At 40.8% G+C, this 18,986-nt stretch overlaps 2 protein-coding genes across 2 annotated transcripts in view; both read right to left on the bottom strand.

Annotated features, from left to right (window-relative positions):
• Positions 1 to 7,008, bottom strand: part of LOC109833524 (uncharacterized membrane protein At3g27390) — an 11,020-nt gene extending 4,012 nt beyond the window's left edge. Inside the window, exons 1-3 of the mRNA XM_020401235.1 lie at positions 6,880 to 7,008; positions 501 to 609; positions 213 to 405 (exon numbers count right to left, since the gene is read on the bottom strand). Coding sequence (XP_020256824.1) covers positions 213 to 405; positions 501 to 609; positions 6,880 to 6,973 — 396 coding nt within the window. The 5' untranslated portion in view covers positions 6,974 to 7,008. The remainder of the gene's footprint in view (positions 1 to 212; positions 406 to 500; positions 610 to 6,879) is intronic.
• The window catches only part of LOC109848915, a 12,231-nt gene continuing 1,549 nt past the window's right edge, over positions 8,305 to 18,986 (bottom strand). The window contains exons 2-5 of the mRNA XM_020418640.1: positions 18,644 to 18,780; positions 18,375 to 18,556; positions 18,109 to 18,261; positions 8,305 to 8,827 (exon numbers count right to left, since the gene is read on the bottom strand). Coding sequence (XP_020274229.1) covers positions 8,705 to 8,827; positions 18,109 to 18,261; positions 18,375 to 18,491 — 393 coding nt within the window. The 5' untranslated portion in view covers positions 18,492 to 18,556; positions 18,644 to 18,780 and the 3' untranslated portion in view covers positions 8,305 to 8,704. The remainder of the gene's footprint in view (positions 8,828 to 18,108; positions 18,262 to 18,374; positions 18,557 to 18,643; positions 18,781 to 18,986) is intronic.

Consider the following 18,986-nt stretch of genomic DNA (forward strand, 5'->3'; position numbering starts at 1 on the left):
AACGTAGTGACGAGAGATAAAGCAGAGTGGAGCTGGATTCGAGGTTTAAACATGGAGACACCTCTAATCTAAAGCATACATGTATATATATTTTCTCCCCTGAAAAAAGAGGAGATAAAAGTCTAGCAAGCAGGTGCAAACTTGTACGCAAACAAGAGAAAATTTTGATTGAATTGTCAACATATCTAGATACATTTATCCTCTTGACTTACAGCAAAACAGTGATAAAGCTTGTTGCCAATACTCTCTCCAACAGCTTCAAATGTTGCAATCAAAGGAGCAAAAAATCCATATCCAATACCAACAAGAAGACTCCCAAGAATGGCAAAGACTGGCCACAAAACCAAGGGCACTGGCAAAGTAATCAATGTCAATATCTTCAAGATCAGTCCAAGCCTCTTTGTCCTGAAAATTCAGAAATACAAAGTATTAGTATTACAATATCTCCCACACAACTGAAATGTATACAGTTCCCCGCATGAAACGAGAAGGCGGCGTACCTAATTACACAGCAGTATGTCCAAAAGAAATGAGCAGGCCAGAGACCAATTACAACTGCAGAATTTCCGATGAAAACCAGAAGAGAAACAACTGGGCAAATTATTGCAGCTACAGACAAGAACCTTCACGTTAGGGGGAAAAAGTCTAATGATTGAATGGGTCTCTTAAATTGGGTGCCGCTGACCATTAGAACATTAGAACAGAACTCCGAAGTTACGATAAAGCTCAAGCATTATAGTTTTACATTCCAAAATGCCGTCTGATACCATGTGAAACCATCTAACCATTATAAACCACTATATCACAAAAACTCCAAAGTTATAAAACAAGTAATAGTTTGAGAAGTTTTATATTCTAAAAGGGACCTTACAATTGTCGTTACTTCAATACGTAGGTACACACACACACAGAGTAAAAATATTAATACCACATTTTATTAATTTCTTTCTTGATTGTACATGATTCCTTGTAACATATTTTACACTAAAAAAATTAAATTGGTGGTGTGAAGGTTGTCGCGCGCCTATGCGGAAGCCTTGCACGAACTCACAACGAACCTGTGATCACGAGTAGAAGAAAGCCAAACTCTTGCACAAATCAAACCAATAACGCCAAATCAATCCAAACACAGAGATATACGTGGTTTGGCAATTTGCCTACGTCCACGGGGAGAGGATGGGGAGATTTCACTAATTCAAGGAGAGTACAAAGGGTTACAATCACACAAGAACTCTCAAACTAACCCTCAACCAAAGATCTCACCTTGCCCACAATATCTCCCTCTCACAATGCTCAAAAGATTCCTTAATCTCTGATATAAAACCCTCTCAAATCGTTTCTCTATTTATACCAAAACAAAACCCCAATTAGACTGCAAATAGGAAACCTGCGTATGCAAAAAACCCGCTATAAGTCGACTTAACAGAGGGCGTAAGTCGACTTAGCAGAGGAAAAAACAGCAACAGGAGAGGACTTCATAAGTCGACTTAACAGACATTATAAGTCGACTTGGCAGAGGCAAAAACCACAACTCCGCTGCAGATCGTAAGTCGACTCGTGCACACTAATGAGTCGACTTACCATAAGTCGACTTAGCCTTATGCATGAGTCGACTTATGCCAGTTTTTCTGGTTTTTTCTGATTCTTTTCCTGATTTCTCCACAATTCTCCACCTCGGCGAATTTTGCCAAAAATGAGCCGACACCAAACCAAGAGCATCAATGTGTCGTCTCTCCAAATACGGCTGCACCACCATGGTTGCCTACGTACCCCCTCTCCCAAGGGATCAAGCCGCCCGTAGTTCATCCAAATGGCCGCCAACGGCCTCAACAATTACGAATGTGCAACAAGTTTCGACAATGATCAAACTTGTTGCTCGGAACCACCTTAGTGAGCATATCCGCCGGATTATCCTTCGTGTGGACCTTCACAATCTCCACATCGCCATCTTCAAGAACATCCCGAACGAAGTGATAACGAACGTCAATGTGCTTCGTCCTCGCATGAAAAACCTGATTCTTCGCCAAATATATAGCACTCATGCTATCACAATGAATAGTGACGGATCGCTACGATATACCAAGTTCTTCCAAAAGTCCTCGAAGCCAAATAGCCTCATTCACAGCCTCTGTAACTGCCATATACTCTGCCTCCGTCGTAGACAAAGCCACCGTCGACTGTAAGGTGCATCTCCAACACACCGGCACACGGGTCAAAGTGAACACATACCCCGTCGTAGACCGGCGCTTATCCAAATCCCCGGCATAATCCGAATCAACATAGCCAATGCATAGCTGCCCACCTGTAGTGTCCCGCTCATAAACCAAACCAACATTGAGCGTACCTAGAATGTACCTCAAAATCCATCTCACGGCATCCCAATGACCCACTCCTGGATCGTGCATGTATCTCGACACCATGCTCACTGCCTGTGACAAATCCGGCCTCGTACATACCATCGCGTACATCAAGCTCCCAACTGCGCTCGCATATGGAGTCTTCGTCATCAACTCACGGTCTTCAACTGACTTCGGTGAAAGGCCAGCTGAAAGCTTCAAATGGGCTCCCAACGGTACACAAACTGGCTTCGTATCCATGCTAACATGGAATCGCTGTAGAACCTTCTTCAAATAAGCCACCTGTGTCAAACAAATCCTGCCCTTCTTCTTATCTCTGCCGATCTCCATCCCTAAAATGCGCTTCGCCTCGCCCAAGTCCTTCATCTCAAACTCATTCGAAAGCTGAACTTTCAACTCATCTATAGCTGACCTGGAACTAGAAGCAACCAACATGTCATCGACATAAAGCAACAAATAAACGTACGCACCTCCTCTCAACTTGCGAAAATACATGCAAGGATCAAACTGGCTCCGAGTGTACGAATGACCAAGCATAAAACCATCAAATCGCCTATACCACTGTCGAGGAGACTGCTTCAAACCGTATAGCGATTTCTTTAGCCTGCAAACCAACTTATCTTTCCCTGCAGCTCGGAATCCCAATGGCTGAGTCATATATATTTCTTCATCAAGATCACCATGAAGAAATGCTGTCTTCACATCCAACTGATCTAACTCCAATCCATACTGTGCCACCAAAGCTAGCAAAATCCGAATCGACGAATGCTTCACCACCGGAGAGAAAACCTCATTGTAATCAATACCTTCCTCCTGTGCATAGCCCTTCGCAACCAACCTAGCCTTGAACCTCACTGGAGTGCCCTCAATGCCCTCCTTCTTCGTGTACACCCACTTGCACCCAATCGCCTTCCGCCCCTTTGGAAGCTCAACAAGCTCCCATGTATCATTCTTGTGAAGAGACTCCATCTCCTCCTGCATAGCCTCCTACCACGAATCAGCCTCCGAACTCTGCTCGGCCTCTCTGAATGTAATAGGTACCATCTCATCGATACTCTCCACCGGAAGTGCATATGTAACTGTGTCGGCATACCGTGCTGGCACCCGTATGTCTCTCCTCTGTCTCCGTGCCGCAATAGAATCCTGAACCTGAGCCGTCGGTCCCTGATCCTGCTCATGAGTACCCGTATCCTCCGCATCACCGTCGTGCTCGCCTGGCGTCACCTCAGTCGGCACTCTCATGGATACTGCACTATCTGGACTCTGTGGAGCTGCATCAATCTCCACCACCTGCGAAATCTCCTCTGTCGGGTTGCTCTCCACCTGATGAGAGCTGGGAAGCTTCAAGATAGAAGCCTCATCAAATGTGACGTCCCTACTCAGCACAATCTTCTTGTCAACTGGATCCCAAAGCTTGTATCCCTTGACACCACGCTTGAATCCTACAAATATGGCCTTCCTAGCTCGAGGTTCCAACTTATCAGTTCTAACATGATAATATGCAGGGCAACCAAATACCTTAAGCTGGTCATAGTCATGTGCTGTCTCTCCCGACCACATCTCCATAGGGGTCTTCCCCTCAATCGCAGATGAAGGCAGCCTGTTAATGAGGTGGCTCGCATAAGAAAGTGCCTCAGCCCAAAAGATCTTCTCCAAACCACTATGCGCCAATAAACATCGAATCTTCTCCAGCAAAGACCGATTCAATCTCTCTGCCACCCCATTCTGCTGCGGTGTATGACTAACTGTGAAGTGCCTCTCTATGCCCTCGTCTCGACATAGCTGCAGAAAGGGGTCTGAGGTATACTCGCCGCCGTTGTCGGATCGCAACGTCTTGATCTTTCTCCCAGTCTGCAGTTCCAATCTCTTCTTCCACTCCACAAACAAATCTAGGACTTCACTCTTATGCTTCATGGTGTACACCCAACATCGCCTAGAATAGTCATCAACGAACGTGACGAACCAATGTCGACCACCAAGTGATGCCGTCTTAGTGGGACCCCAAACATCTGTGTGCACGTAGTCCAAGATGCCCCTCGTCCTATGAATGGCCGTCCCGAACTTCACCTTCGTCTTCTTGCCAAGTACACAGTGCTCACAGAATTCTACTTTACCACTCTTGGCTCCCTTCAAAAGCCCCTGCTTGCACAATGCCTGCAGTGACTTTTCACCTGTATGCCCTAGCCTGTAGTGCCAAAGTCTGCTCATGTCCGCCTCTGAAATCGCCGAAGCAACCTGGCCAATCTCGGTGCTCCCCTTCAGATAATATAAATTATGATTTCGGACTCCCTTCATCACCACCAAAGATCCCTTAGTAACCTTTGCTACAGCATCCTCAAAGGTCACCCTGAATCCCTTCGCCTCCAAAGCCCCCACTGAGATAAGATTCTTCTTAAGTTGAGGAACGAATCTCACCTCCTTCAGCTCACGGACTACTCCATCGTGCATCCGAATCCTCACAGTACCTATCCCACGAACGCCACAGGATTGATCATTTCCCATGACCACAACACCCCCATCGAGTCTCTCAAATGATGAGAACCAATCTCGCCTAGGAGTCACATGATAAGTAGCGCCAGAATCAAGCATCCACTCCGATGCATCCAAATGGTTCACCTCCGGAGTAATCAAAAGAGAAAAGCTCGAATCATCGGAATCATCGCCTTTCGCAACATTCACCTCATTGGCCTTCGGGCCCTTATTCTTGCTATTCTCCTTTTCTTTGACTTTCGGGCAGTCTCTCTTCCAATGTCCCTGCTCTTTGCAGAATGCACATTGATTCTTTCCAAGCTGGTGACGACCTCTTGACTTTGACCTCCCTCTGTTTCCACCTTTCTGATATGAGCTTCTACCTCTCGCCGACAAGGCCTCTCCTGAAGTACTAGCGCGGGAAGTCTCCTTATCCTTCCTCCTCAAATCATAGTTCGTCAATGCGTTAGTCACTTCACTATAAGTGATAGAAGATCTCCCGTTCAGCAACGTAAGCACGAAGGTATCATACTCCTCATCCGGTAAGGAGCCTAAAAGAATAATAGCCTTGTACTCATCTGTGATCTTCTCATCCACGTTCGCCAAGTCCGACAACAACTTAGTGTAGTTGTTCACATGAGCCGCAAGCGAGGTACCTCTGGACATCTAGAATCTGAATAACCTTTGCAGCAAGTGCAACCGGTTCTCAACACTCTTCGTAAGGTACTTATTGTTGAGAATTTCTCACATCTTCATCGCAGACGTCACCCCAATCACATCGTATTTCAGCTCCTGTTCCAAACAGGACCTGATCACCCCGCAAGCATTTCGATTCATCTTTTCCCATATCGCCTCTTCATATTTAGGTGGCCTCACATCGACCATGATGGTCTCCTCCAGATTTTGAGCATTGAGCGCATCCTGTACGTCGCTCATCCACAAACCAAAATTGATCTTGCCGTCATATTTCACAACACTAATCTTAGTGTTCTGAAAACCCACTTGAACTGTGCCTGTCATCTTGCTGCTTTCACCAATTACTTCACCCATAATCACAACTTCCAAATTGTAGAGAAAGATCCAAACTTTGAAAGAATAAGAAATTACCCAACTGAACCCTAGATTGGATTCCAAATAGAACTCCTAACCACACGAGGAAAGCGAGATCTTCAACGGCAACTTCAAACCCTAACTCCACCAAAGCCTAGAACTCCAAGAACCAAGCTTCAAACTGAATCTTCCTCCACCTAATCCAAAACCCTAGATCTGAATCTGAGCTCTGATACCACTTGTCGCGCGCCTATGCGGAAGCCTTACACGAACTCACAACGAACCTGTGATCACGAGTAGAAGAAAGCCAAACTCTTGCACAAATCAAACCAATAACGCCAAATCAATCCAAACACAGAGATATACGTGGTTCGGTAATTTGCCTACGTCCACGGGGAGAGGATGGGGAGATTTCACTAATTCAAGGAGAGTACAAAGGGTTACAATCACACAAGAACTCTCAAACTAACCCTCAACCAAAGATCTCACCTTGCCCACAATATCTCCCTCTCACAATGCTCAAAAGATTCCTTAATCTCTGATATAAAACCCTCTCAAATCGTTTCCCTATTTATACCAAAACAAAACCCCAATTAGACTGCAAATAGGAAACCTGCGTATGCAAAAAACCCGCTATAAGTCGACTTAACAGAGGGCGTAAGTCGACTTAGCAGAGGAAAAAACAGCAACAGGAGAGGACTTCATAAGTCGACTTAACAGACATTATAAGTCGACTTGGCAGAGGCAAAAACCACAACTCCGCTGCAGATCGTAAGTCGACTCGTGCACACTAATGAGTCGACTTACCATAAGTCGACTTAGCCTTGTGCATGAGTCGACTTATGCCAGTTTTTCTGGTTTTTTCTGATTCTTTTCCTGATTTCTCCACAAAGGTTGGTGAGATTTGGATTAATTTTATGGAATTTGTGCATGAACGTGTAAACTGAAGTTTGTTACGACATGCAAAAGCAAAAGCCAAATCAAATTAAATATCAAATTTTACCTTTGATGATGCCAAGGAGCAATAACACGAAGAAGAAAGGGATGAAGGAGATGAAGCTACATAGCATGGCAAGAGAACCTATGGGAACCTCCATTTTCTGGAACTAATTAATGATCCCTCTGATCTCTGCAACAACAAATTAAGAGCAATGAGAGAGATGCAGAGGTATGTTGGCAGGTGCACTTGAGTAAGAAAAGATTAGAGAATTGAAAAAAGAAACGTAAGAGAACCAGAAAAGGACGTGGATAACGTGGCAGAAACACTGACACGTGCCGGTGAACGGGGGCAACTCGTGAGCTGTGCTTTAACCGGTGTTGCAGCGAGGAGGACGTGTTTGTAAAAGTGGACAGCTCCACGAGTGGCTTGGTTAAGGCGCTTTTCCGAAAATGGCGCCATCAGATGGCTCGGTTTGAGCCTTTCGGTGGCCATAACAGGAGGAAAACGGGTGATTGCACCCCCTATTAATTATGTGCAGCAAAACGATGCTAGCTGATCTGATATTGATTTATGTTTATTATTGTTGTTGTTGTTCCGTGACTCTAGAATTTCACCCGAACGCTAATGGCCGTAGCGTAAACTTTATTATTAATATTTTTTGTGCCTGCAAAAATAAAAATAAAAGAGTGGGGCCTAAGATGGCTCATAAATCTGTTTGGACAATTTTTAAGGAAGGATCTCGCGCATTTCTTCGTAGCACACAAGATCGTTAGTTGTAAATAACACGATATATATACTAGGACAAAATATTGAGGTGCGTGTTTAGGAAGCGACTTATTACAAATTCATCTTGTGCTCTCTTTATAAGGTTCTAAGATCATGTTTGGTAATTTTGACTTGCTTTTCTATCATTTATAAGGGAGGGAAAACAGATTTTTACATACATACATACCCCTCAATCTTCAATATTTGCAAAATTTTCCCTCAAACTTGCCCCTCAAAACGAGCATATTGGATCTTTCTTGCAGGTCCTACTTAAGAATGTTGCTTTTTAAACAAAACAACGTCAAAATTCCCAATAGTTTCTAATAGGTTTGCAACAATTTCCCGTTTGAAAACTAAAATTGGTCGGTCACATGGGTAGAAAAAATCAATGTGAAAGAACTAGGGGGCCAAATACCAAGATTCGAGGATGATCTTGCAAATATAGAGGATTTAAGGGGCACATATCAAAAACCTCATTAAGTTGGGGTTTATTAACTTTCCCTCTTCATCTACAAAAGATTTACTTATTGCTGGTAAAGGATTACTTTATCATCGAAGAAAATGAGTAAAAATAAGTAACACTAAGTAACTTACAAGTTCTCACAAAATAAATATTAGTCGAACACCCTTTTAGTTTTAGACCAATGGCAAGCACAGAATAACAACAAAGATCACATCTGTAAGAAAGCAGCTAAATCCACAACTTAATGACTGCCAACGGTCAACCAACATCTTTAAACCAATAAAGGTAAAAATATAAAGTTAAGCAGCACCCCTGAATTTGGCCATAAAACTTCTGAGGCTCACACACATTTTGAATGATCCAAATTTAACTATCAGAACAGTACTTCACATTTCCTACAGTTGTCTCAGATCATCTCTTAAAAGAGTCCAACAAAAGCTGAAAGCAAAACTAGAGTGCGCATAAGAGGGATGCAACTTTTTACAAGTTCAAGACAGAATGCTGTTAGTCTAGAAAAAGAACTTCGACTTCTGTTGAGATTCTTGGATACCGGATCACCTCCTTGAGGATCTTTACCTCGTCAGCCACATTTTCTTTGAACATTATCTGCAGTCTCTCAAGAACAGGTGCATTAGCAAGAACAAACCGTATGAGCTGAAGTTAAGACGTGATGCCACTGAAACCAGTCACTTCCACAACTTTGAGGTGACTCAACGTGCAATTGAAGCCTTCTCCTCCTCCCCGAAAGCCGTTGGATGATCCTCTGACAATGTTAGAGATCGCCTACGATAGCATGAAGGAAAACAATTAATACTTTTTGAACAAAGTGTTAAAAAAACAAAGAAGATCGTTCTGTCTTTTAAAATAATTTAAAGCGAAGGTTGAATAAAATTGTGCAAAGCTTTTCAGATGATATTTTCCAATTTATATTTGAAATTTCTCTAATTGTTAACTAAGTGTAAGAAGCATAAACATAGGAAAGGGACACACCATAAGCCATGGACAAGTGACACAGTTTCCTAAAAAGTAGAAAATTCGAAGCATTGATAAAAGACATTTATGTAAATAATAAAGATAGTGCATCTATACGTCATGCATGCTATGAAGCACGGATACTCCCCCAATGACCACGAATCCGTGTCAAACACGAATCAGACACGGATTCGTGCCCGACACGTGCAAGACACGTGTCGGACACGGTCAAACAGTGTCCGATACGGGGTCAACGGGTCAATGGGGAGGGGATACGGTCAACTGGGAGGGGACACGACTGGGATACGAAAAAAAAGAAATACATAACCCGTAACCAAAACCCAAACCCAAAAGCCTTAATTTCACTTCGCTCACCTCACTCGAGACGCCGCCGCCTCCAGCGATCGCAAGCTTCTGCAGTCTCTCGTCGTCGATCTCCTCCACCCGAAGGTCGTCGTCGTCGATCACCTCCACCCGAAGCTTCTCCTCGTCGATCTCCTCCACCCGAAGCTCGTTGTCGTCGATCTCCTCCACCCAAAGCTCGTCGTCGTCGTCGTCGTCGTCGTCGCTGCTAGGTTCGTCGTCGCTGCTAGGTTCGTCGTCGATCTCCTCCGTCCCTCTCCCTGTCTTATTTCCGTCCCCCTCTTTCGCTGTCTCTCTCTCAACAGCTTCCGTCCCTCTGTCTTATCTCCGTCATCCTCTCTCTGTCTCTCTCTATCTCTCTCTCTTTTAACCTTTTTTTAAGACTGATCTTTTTTCCCCCTCTTTCGCTGTCTCTCTCTCAACAGCTTCCGTCCCTCTCTCTCTGTCTTATCTCCGTCATCCTCTCTCTCTCTCTCTGTCTCTCTCTCAATCTCTCTCTCTATCTCTCTCTCTTTTAACCTTTTTTTTAAGACTGATCTTTTTTTTTAATGCAGTTTGACTGTTTGTGCTACTGTTGATTGGTGAGCAACTGAGGACCACTTCATTTGGTATTTTGTTTTTTTCAATTTCAATTTTAATTTTAATTTCAGTTTCAATTACAGTTTTAATTTCATAACATATGAATATATTTTCCAATTTGTTAGTCAATAATTTTGTTAGTCAATAAATTATTACACAAATGAATTATTTGTTAGGCAATGAATTTGTTAGTCAATAAATTATTACACAAATGAATTATTTGTTAGGCAATGAATTATTTGTTAGACAATGAATTATTAGACAAATGAACTATTTGTTAGTCAATAATTGTTGGTCAATAATTTTGTTAGTCAATAAATTATTACACAAATGAATTATTACACAAATGAATTATTACACAAATGAATATACATATTTAATGAATGAATTATGAATATACATATCTAATTATACATATTTGATTGATCCTTCATCCTTGCTCATTGTTGATTAACTCTAAGTATAATCTATAAAAGGAAAAACAAAGTCAGTGAGCAACAACTTATCGATCCGCTCTGGTGATTGGATATACAGGGGAACCAACAAAACACCTAAACGGAGTCTCGGCAAGCTCGAAACACCCGAGGGGTGTCTTGGCAAAACCAAGACACCCTAGGGTGTCTCGGCCAAGGCCGAGACACCAAGGGGTGTCCGCACCCCCTAGAGGTCCCCTACACCCTCTAAACACCTATAAATAGCCCCTTGGAGTGCCTTGATTTGGGGAGGATTTTTGGAGAGCTTGGCAAAGCCCTGCTGCAGTGAAGAGTGCCCGTGTGCTTCAACAAGAGGAGGAGAGGCCTTGATCAGAGCCTTCATCACCCGTCCGAGCCTTAGTATTGGCCTTAGCGTTGATACTAAGAAGAGCTATTACCTCGTTTTAGCCGAGGTATACGCTTATAGCTTCTAGATCTCACGCGGATCGACGAAGCTCTGCTTCTATATCTCTTCGCGGATAGACGAAGCTCTGTCCGATTTATCCGGATCAGAAAGTTTCTAGATCTCACGCGGATCAACGAAACTCTGTCCGATTTATCCGAACCAGATCTGAGTGCCCCGGTGGTCCACGGATATCAACATCCCCGTCACAGGCAAAAGACCCACGCAAGCAAGAGATGACAAACAGATCTTGCGTTTGTTTGAAAAGAGTTGTATTTATTTTGTTTTCATTGTGTACCGGTCTTATAAAAAGGCTATCTTTTTACTTCATTGTAACGATCAAAGTTGTAATGAATGCAGCAATGAATACAGCAACTTTTAGAAAAGAGTTTAAAATAGAAATTCGCATGCTAACTAATCAATTATGAACATGTAAATATTTAATTGTTAGTCACTTAATTCTTGTTACTTGTTACTTGTTTAATTAGTACTTGTTACTTGTTATTTGTTAGTCACTTAATTCTTGTTACTTGTTTATAGCAATGGAAGCAGGAGGTAGTTCTGGTGGTGTACAGTCTGTTCAAAATGATCACACTCCTTTGTGGAAGTATGTCACAAAGTTGGAGAAGATTGGTAAAGGAGGGGGGAATTGGCAGTGGATGTGTAGTTATTGCAGTGAAGTATTTACATCCTCCTACTCAAGGGTCAAAGCCCATCTAATGCGGATTAGTGGGCAAGGAATTAAAATGTGCAAATGTGTTAAGCCACACAATTTGAGAGACATGCAAACTGATGCGGATCAAGCAGAAGCAAGGGTGAGGGCTTCTATGCCTAGGACAGTGACGCTGCATGCCTAGGATAGTGACGCTGCTAGGTTCTTCAGCGTCAAGTGCAGTAGCAGGAAGTCAAAGCATGCCTTCTCGTCTAAGTGAGCCAAAGAGGAGGAGGGGAGTCACCACTGTTGAACAGGCCTTCAATATAGGGGCAAGAGATGAATTGGATTCAATGATTGCAAGGATGTTCTATACCGGTGGGTTGTCATTTAATTTGGCAAGAAATCCTTATTTCTCCAAGATGATCACATATGCCGCAAGCAATTCAATTGCCGGCTTGTAAGCCTCCGGGTTATAATTCTTTGAGGACCACTCTTTTGCAACGTGAGAAGGCTCACGTAGAGAGATTGTTGGAACCTATCAGGAGCACATGGAAGCAGAAGGGGATCTCTATTTGTAGTGATGGCTGGGCAGATGCACAGAGGAGGCCACTGATAAATTTCATTGCGGTCTCAGACAACGGGCCAATGTTCTTGCACTGTGTGAATGCCGAGGGAGAGCAAAAGAATAAATATTTCATTGCAGAGAAGCTTGAAGCTTGCATTAGAGATGTGGGGCCTCAAAATGTGATCCAAATCATTACTGATAATGCTTCGGCATGCAAAGCCGCAGGGACAGTTGTGGAGGGCAAATTTCCACATATCTTCTGAACTCCATGTGTTGTTCACACCCTCAATCTTACCCTTAAGAATATTTGTGCTGCGAAGAATACAGAGGTTAATGCAATTGCTTATGCAGAGTGCAGCTGGATTACAGAGGTATATGATGATGCTTTGATGATTAAGAACTTCATCATGAATCACTCAATGAGGCTGGCTATGTTTAATGAGCATTCGAAGATGAAGCTTCTTTCAATTGCTGATACTCGATTTGCTTCATGGATCATCATGCTAAAGAGGTTCACTGTGATCAAGAGAAGCCTCCAAGTTATGGTTCTTAGCGACCGTTGGAGCTTGTACAGAGATGATGATGTGGGAAAAGCACAGTTTGTTAAGGAGAAAGTGCTTGATGATTTGTGGTGGGATAGGGTGGATTATATTATTGCTTTCACTGCTCCTATATATGATATGATTCGGCTCACCGATACCGACAAGCCCAGCCTTCATTTGGTATATGATATGTGGGATACAATGATTGAGAAGGTGAAGATTGTTATTTATAGACATGAGAGCAAAAGAGAAAATGATCCCTCCTCATTTTATGATGTCGTACACAAGATCTTGGAGGATAGATGGAATAAGAGCAACACGCCACTTGAGTGCTTGGCGCACTCTTTGAATCCAAGGTAATAATTTTGATTATGTTATCAATTCATTATTTTTGATGTGATTATTTCTATTAATAATGTCTAATTCAATGTTAAATTTTAATAGATATTATCATGAGACAATGAGAATATCCATCGGCAAGCATCCCATCAGGATGAGGAGATCTCTTCGGTAAGATCCAAGTGTCTGAGGAGATATTATCCTAATGCCGATGAACGGAGGACGGTTAACTTGGAATTTGCTAGATTCTCGGCTGCTCTTGACACTTTTAGGGATCCAGATTCTCTTATCGATAGAGGATTGATGGATCCAAAATCATGGTGGGCGCTCTATGGATCCTCAACTCCAAATCTTCAAGCATTGGCCTTAAAGCTTCTAGGCCAACCCTGCTCATCCTCTTGCTGCGAAAGGAATTGGAGTACATACTCATTCATTCACTCTTTGAAGAGGAACAAGATGACACCGTCAAGGGCAGAAGATCTTGTGTATGTGCATAGCAATCTTCGTTTGCTTTCTCGATCATCCCAAGAATATCAAGAAGGAGAATCGAGGCTGTGGGATATTGGTGGAGATGCATTCGACTCATTTCAGGGTGCCAGTATTCTTGATGTCGCCACCTTGTCTCTTGATGAACCCACCATGTCGGCTGTATTGTTTGCTGATGATGAAGGCAATGAAGAAATCATTGGACTAGCTCCCACTTCATCTTGATGTATTTTTTGTTTACAAACTCGTTATTTTGTGATAGAATGAGTAGAGTATGTACTCCAATTCCTTTTTGTTTACAAACTTGTTATTTTGTGATAGAATGAGTATGTACTCCAATTCCTTTTTGTTTACAAATTTGTTATTTTGTGATAGATTCATAATTTAGATTGTTAGTTGAATATTATAAAATTTTCTATATATAATAATAATTTAAAAAAATTCCTCGCCGTATCCCCGTATCCTATTTTTTTGGATTTTGTCGTATCCCGTATCCGTGTCCGTGTCGTATCCGTGCATCATAGCATGCATGTACATGTACAGGTATCTGAATTCCAGGAAGCTTTTCGAATAATACAACAACATTCAATGATAAATGCATTGATAAAGGACATTGAGTATGTCAATATAAAGAGAGTGCATCTCTACATCATGAATATACATGTAAAGCTATCTGAATTCCAGAAACTTTTCGAATAATGCAACAACATACAATGATAAAGATGCTAATTTTAACTTAATATGTTTCTATTAGTTTTCAAATACAACATGACTTGGCCCTTAGATATCTAGTTATGTATCTCACTTCCTGTATATATAACAAATAAGCTTATGACAAATGTATGAAGTAAATATTTTGATGGCTCCCCCACCTAAACCGAGTATTAAGTCTTTGGGGGAAATATAAAAAATACACATGAACTTTTGGATTTTTGCAAAACCCAACCCTTCGAACTTTATAAATCAAAGAAACCCTCCCAAACAATCAAAACTGTACAACTCCCCTGCGCGAACCACTGAAAATCTCATAAGCAACATTGACATGCACAGTAAAAGGCCTAAGCATATAATCTGACTGATTTGCCTTGCTCTCTCACTTGCTCTCTCACGTGAAAACCTGTAAACACTGCACCTCCTCAGACTTCTCATCTCTGCCACAGTTTTCACATTCCTCTTGTTTATATAGTTTTGTGGATTTTTTTGGCAAAACACCCAGTGTTGAAGACGGCTTTGTGAAATTCACCCCATATTTCCTCTTATATTAATGAAATCATTTGTCCTCGAAATATGGAATACCATAAAAAATGCTCCAAGGATCTCATATAAGAACGATATGACACACATCTACTTAGGCATGTTTCAATATGTGTATATACCTACATGTGCACTAAAAATTTTAAGCTCTCATCACTTTATCCACCACAGGGGTTTGGCTCAGAAGAAAGCAGTAACTTGGCAACATGGCATGATGTGATCCCATACCAGGGGTTCAATATCCAGCCCGTTTCCTCATCTCTTTGCAAGAATGAATAACCATATAAAATGTGCTGAAGCCACTAGAATTGGCTTTCGAAGTGTGGAAAGTGAATGTTGTATCTATACCCATAATATTAGAGGAGAAATATGTGTAACAAGTATTGAAGTATTATCTTGCATACAACAAAATGTCATCTGTCATAATGACAAACTTACCGCTACACCGAGCTTTTGCACAAAGGAGGAACTTCTAATTATGCAAAAGGCAGCCAGTGTTTCTTGCATATCTTTAAAATTTATATTAATGAGCAGATCTTTCACTGGACAAACTGCAGGAAGATGAGCGGAACCTCACCAACTGCCAAATTCTTTGTGGGAGGGGGGAATTAATAACACAAGTAAGCTGTTGTTCAAGTAATTTATGAACAAACTACAAATAGTTTTTTATAGAACAAACTACAAATAATTTTTTCTCTGGTTTTTAAATTGTGAGCAGATAAGTCTTCTTACTTGTAAAGTATGACCAAGTACTTCCAGCTTACATATACTTGGTGTCTCACGAAGAAGTTTAACTATTCCACAGTCTTCTTTAATTGCAGTAAGTGAATTACCAGCCACCCTCAAGAAGTTGATGGATGCAGTAGCTAAAAGTGGCATGCTCTCAAGCTGAATATCATCAAACTCACCTTCAGTTGTAAAATTCACAAGTCCCCAAGCATTAATCTTCAGATGTCTACAATCAGTAACATATTTTAATACTAAATCTTTCAGTAGAAGACAGATAAAAATTAAAGTTGCAAGTCCATTATCAGTAGAGGAAACAGTGTGAAGATCCAATGTTGGAAGCTTGCTAAATCATTTGAATGAGGTTGTAGGAATGAGCTATCTATACAACTCTAAATGGGTCATGCCCACACATGAAAAAAGATACAAAGACAGTTTATAGATATGTCCTTTTCATTTGTCGAGAGAGAATTCTTTGATGTCATTTCTTGATAGAAAACAAATCAATCTTCCAATATCATTACAGCTCTCCAAGTCAACAGAAAGCGTGAACTTGTAAATTGATCCATCATGAAGTAAGAGAAGGCAATCTATAGCAACCGCAAGTTTTCTGTCAAACACCATTTGCATTATCTCTTCTGCTGGGAAAGAATCATGATCTATAATAAGATGTGAAAGAGTAGTCCATAAATATTGCAAATATCTAGATAATGTGCTTGTTCGAACCGCATCTCGTATTGGCAACTGCTTCAGGATATTACTTTGGGACTTAACTCGAAAAACCCAACCAACATTTTTATCAATTTGTAAAAAAAATCCAAATACGAGATGCAGTTCGAACAAACACAGTATCCAGATATTTGCAATATTTATGGACTACTCTTCCACAACTTATCATAGATCACGATTATTTCCCAACGGAAGAGATGATGCAAATGGTGTTTGACAGGAAACTTACGACTGCTGTAGATTGCCTTCTCCTACTTCATGATGGACCAATTTACAAGTTCACGCTTTCTGTTGACTTGGAGAGCTGTAATGATATTGGAAGATGGATTTGTTTTCTATCAAGAAATGGCATCAAAGAATTCTCTCTCGACAAATAGAAAGGATCGATCTATAAACCGCCTTTGTATCTTTTTCATGTGTGGACATGACTCATTTAGAGTTATATAGATGTCAGCTCATTCCTCCAACCTCATTCAAATGATTTAGCAAGCTTACAACATTGGATCTTCACATTGTTTCCTCTACTGATGATGGACTTGCAACTTTAATTTCTATCTGCCCTCTACTGAAAGATTTAGTATTAAAATATCACTGGTTGTAGACATTTGAAAATTAGTGCTCGGGAACTTGTGAATTTTACAAGTGAAGATGAATTTGATGATATTCAGTTTGAGAGCAAGCCACTTTTAGCGATCTATAAAGCTTTCTTCTCCTTCCCAAAATTTCTCAGAAGATATTCTGGCGATACTCTTGTTTGAGTTAGCCTACATTTGTCATGAATAAATGAACAATTAGTACCTTAAACCAAAGTGTTCAAAAATCACTCTAGGTTCTATCTGCAACAATCGAATTACAGAAGTCTATTTGCAATTGAATGGCAGTACAAGAGATCTATCCACAATCAACCTAGAAGTACGTTAAAGCAATGTTCAGTAAAAACGACGAAAATGCGGCATAAATATGCATTATGAAATATCACAAGAGTACACCATAAGGGAGATCCACATAAGCACTTTTGCACGAATTTCTTAGTCTTACACAAATAGTGTGAAACACCACAAATTAATTAGTTAATTCAAAACTAAAGTTTGCATCATTTTCGCACGAATTTCTTAGTCCTTGCACGAAAATCTTCAAGCAGGATTTTTATAAAACAGAAATTTGGTTGTGGGTCAGATTTTTATATATCAGTATCCGAGGTTTTTAACCATTTTAGAAGTAATGGCGACATTTGGTTTGGATGTTATGTACATATTCATATGATCATGTCTGCAACAGGGAATGGAAATAGACCAGACTGGATTTTATATGACCAGCTCTCAGCCTTACAAGGTTTTCATGCTACTCTATGATTTCCTTTTGATGATTAAGAGCTTGTTGCAGGTTCTTTTGTGCTGCTACCACTTTGTTTCTTGAGTGCATCCAATTCATTGGGATTTCTGCCTTGCTAGCTTAAGACAGGACCCTATCATCCAAGCTTGGATTTCTTGGCTTGTATCTTGGATTTCTACTAGGGTAATGTTTTGGTCAAGATCAAGGATCATAATTTTACACTCCAACATGCGTCCATACGTTGGGCATCCTTTTCATGTGCTAAACCTGAACCCATGCCATGTTGCCTTTCCCGCCTAAATTTGCATTAAATACATGACCATGGGAATTTGAATATGGATTGCTCTTCTACCATGTCAAAGGACTCTACCATTGCATCGAAGCGCCAAAGTTGTAGTGAAGGATGAGGGTTATAATTTTATACTCTACCACATTCTCCCCCATGTAATCATCTCTTTGCAGATCACCACATTGTAGATTTTCCAAAAACAAAAAACTAAGAATGAATACCATGTAAAATCGGATTTCAAGGTGTTAAAAAGTGAATGTCGCATGGCATATGATTATTGTAGAAGTATGTATAACAAGTATTTAAATAATATCTTGCATGCAAGAAAGATGCCATCTCCCTTCACAACAAACTTACCGCTATATGAAGCTTTTGCATGAGGAGGGAACTCCGAAATATGCAAAAGGCAGCTAACATTTCTGGCATATCTTCAAAATTTATATTAATGAGAAGATATTTCACTGAACAAATTGCAGGAAAATGGACAGGATCTTCCCCAACCGCCAAATTCTAGAAAAAAGAACATTGATTAACACAAATAAGATGATTTTCAAGTAATTCTTGAACAAACTAGAAATAAGTTTTTCCACAGGTTATAAATGTGTGCAGATGAGTCTGCTTACCCGAGAAGTATGGCCAATTAATTCCAGCTGATAAATACTTGGTATCTCACCGAGAAACTTAACTATTTTGCAGTCATCTTCACTTGCACCAAGTGAATGGTCACCAGCCACCTCCATCTCGAAAGATGCAAAAGCTAAAAGGGGCTTGCTCTCAAACTGATTATCATCAAAAGCACCCTCAACTGTAATATTCACAAGCTTCCGAGTATCAGTATCTAAATCAGAACTCATCCTCCACGTTCAAATGAAATATAGCAAGAAAAACATACTCCTTTATAGGCTATAAGATTGAAAGCTCTTCCAATGTCTACTGAAGGAATATGGAGCACAAATATCAGAGCCAGGATCAACCATCACTTCTTCATTGCAAACGCCTTATATTAGGGTGGTCTTCTTCTCCTTGGATCTGATAGCAAATTGAACTATTATCACTTATACTCAAGTTTCTGTGTTGATACTTGATGCACATATCAAGTTTCATAAGTTGATATAAAACATCTAAAAACCATCCAGAAACATAAGCCAAAACTAAAAATAAAAAAATCATATGCATGCATTATGAAAGAGTAGTTGTATTCTTTATTTCTTTGTTTTGAAATATAGCTTCTGCTT

Source organism: Asparagus officinalis, chromosome 1 (assembly GCF_001876935.1).
Source record: "Asparagus officinalis chromosome 1, Aspof.V1, whole genome shotgun sequence".
NCBI lineage: Eukaryota > Viridiplantae > Streptophyta > Magnoliopsida > Asparagales > Asparagaceae > Asparagus > Asparagus officinalis.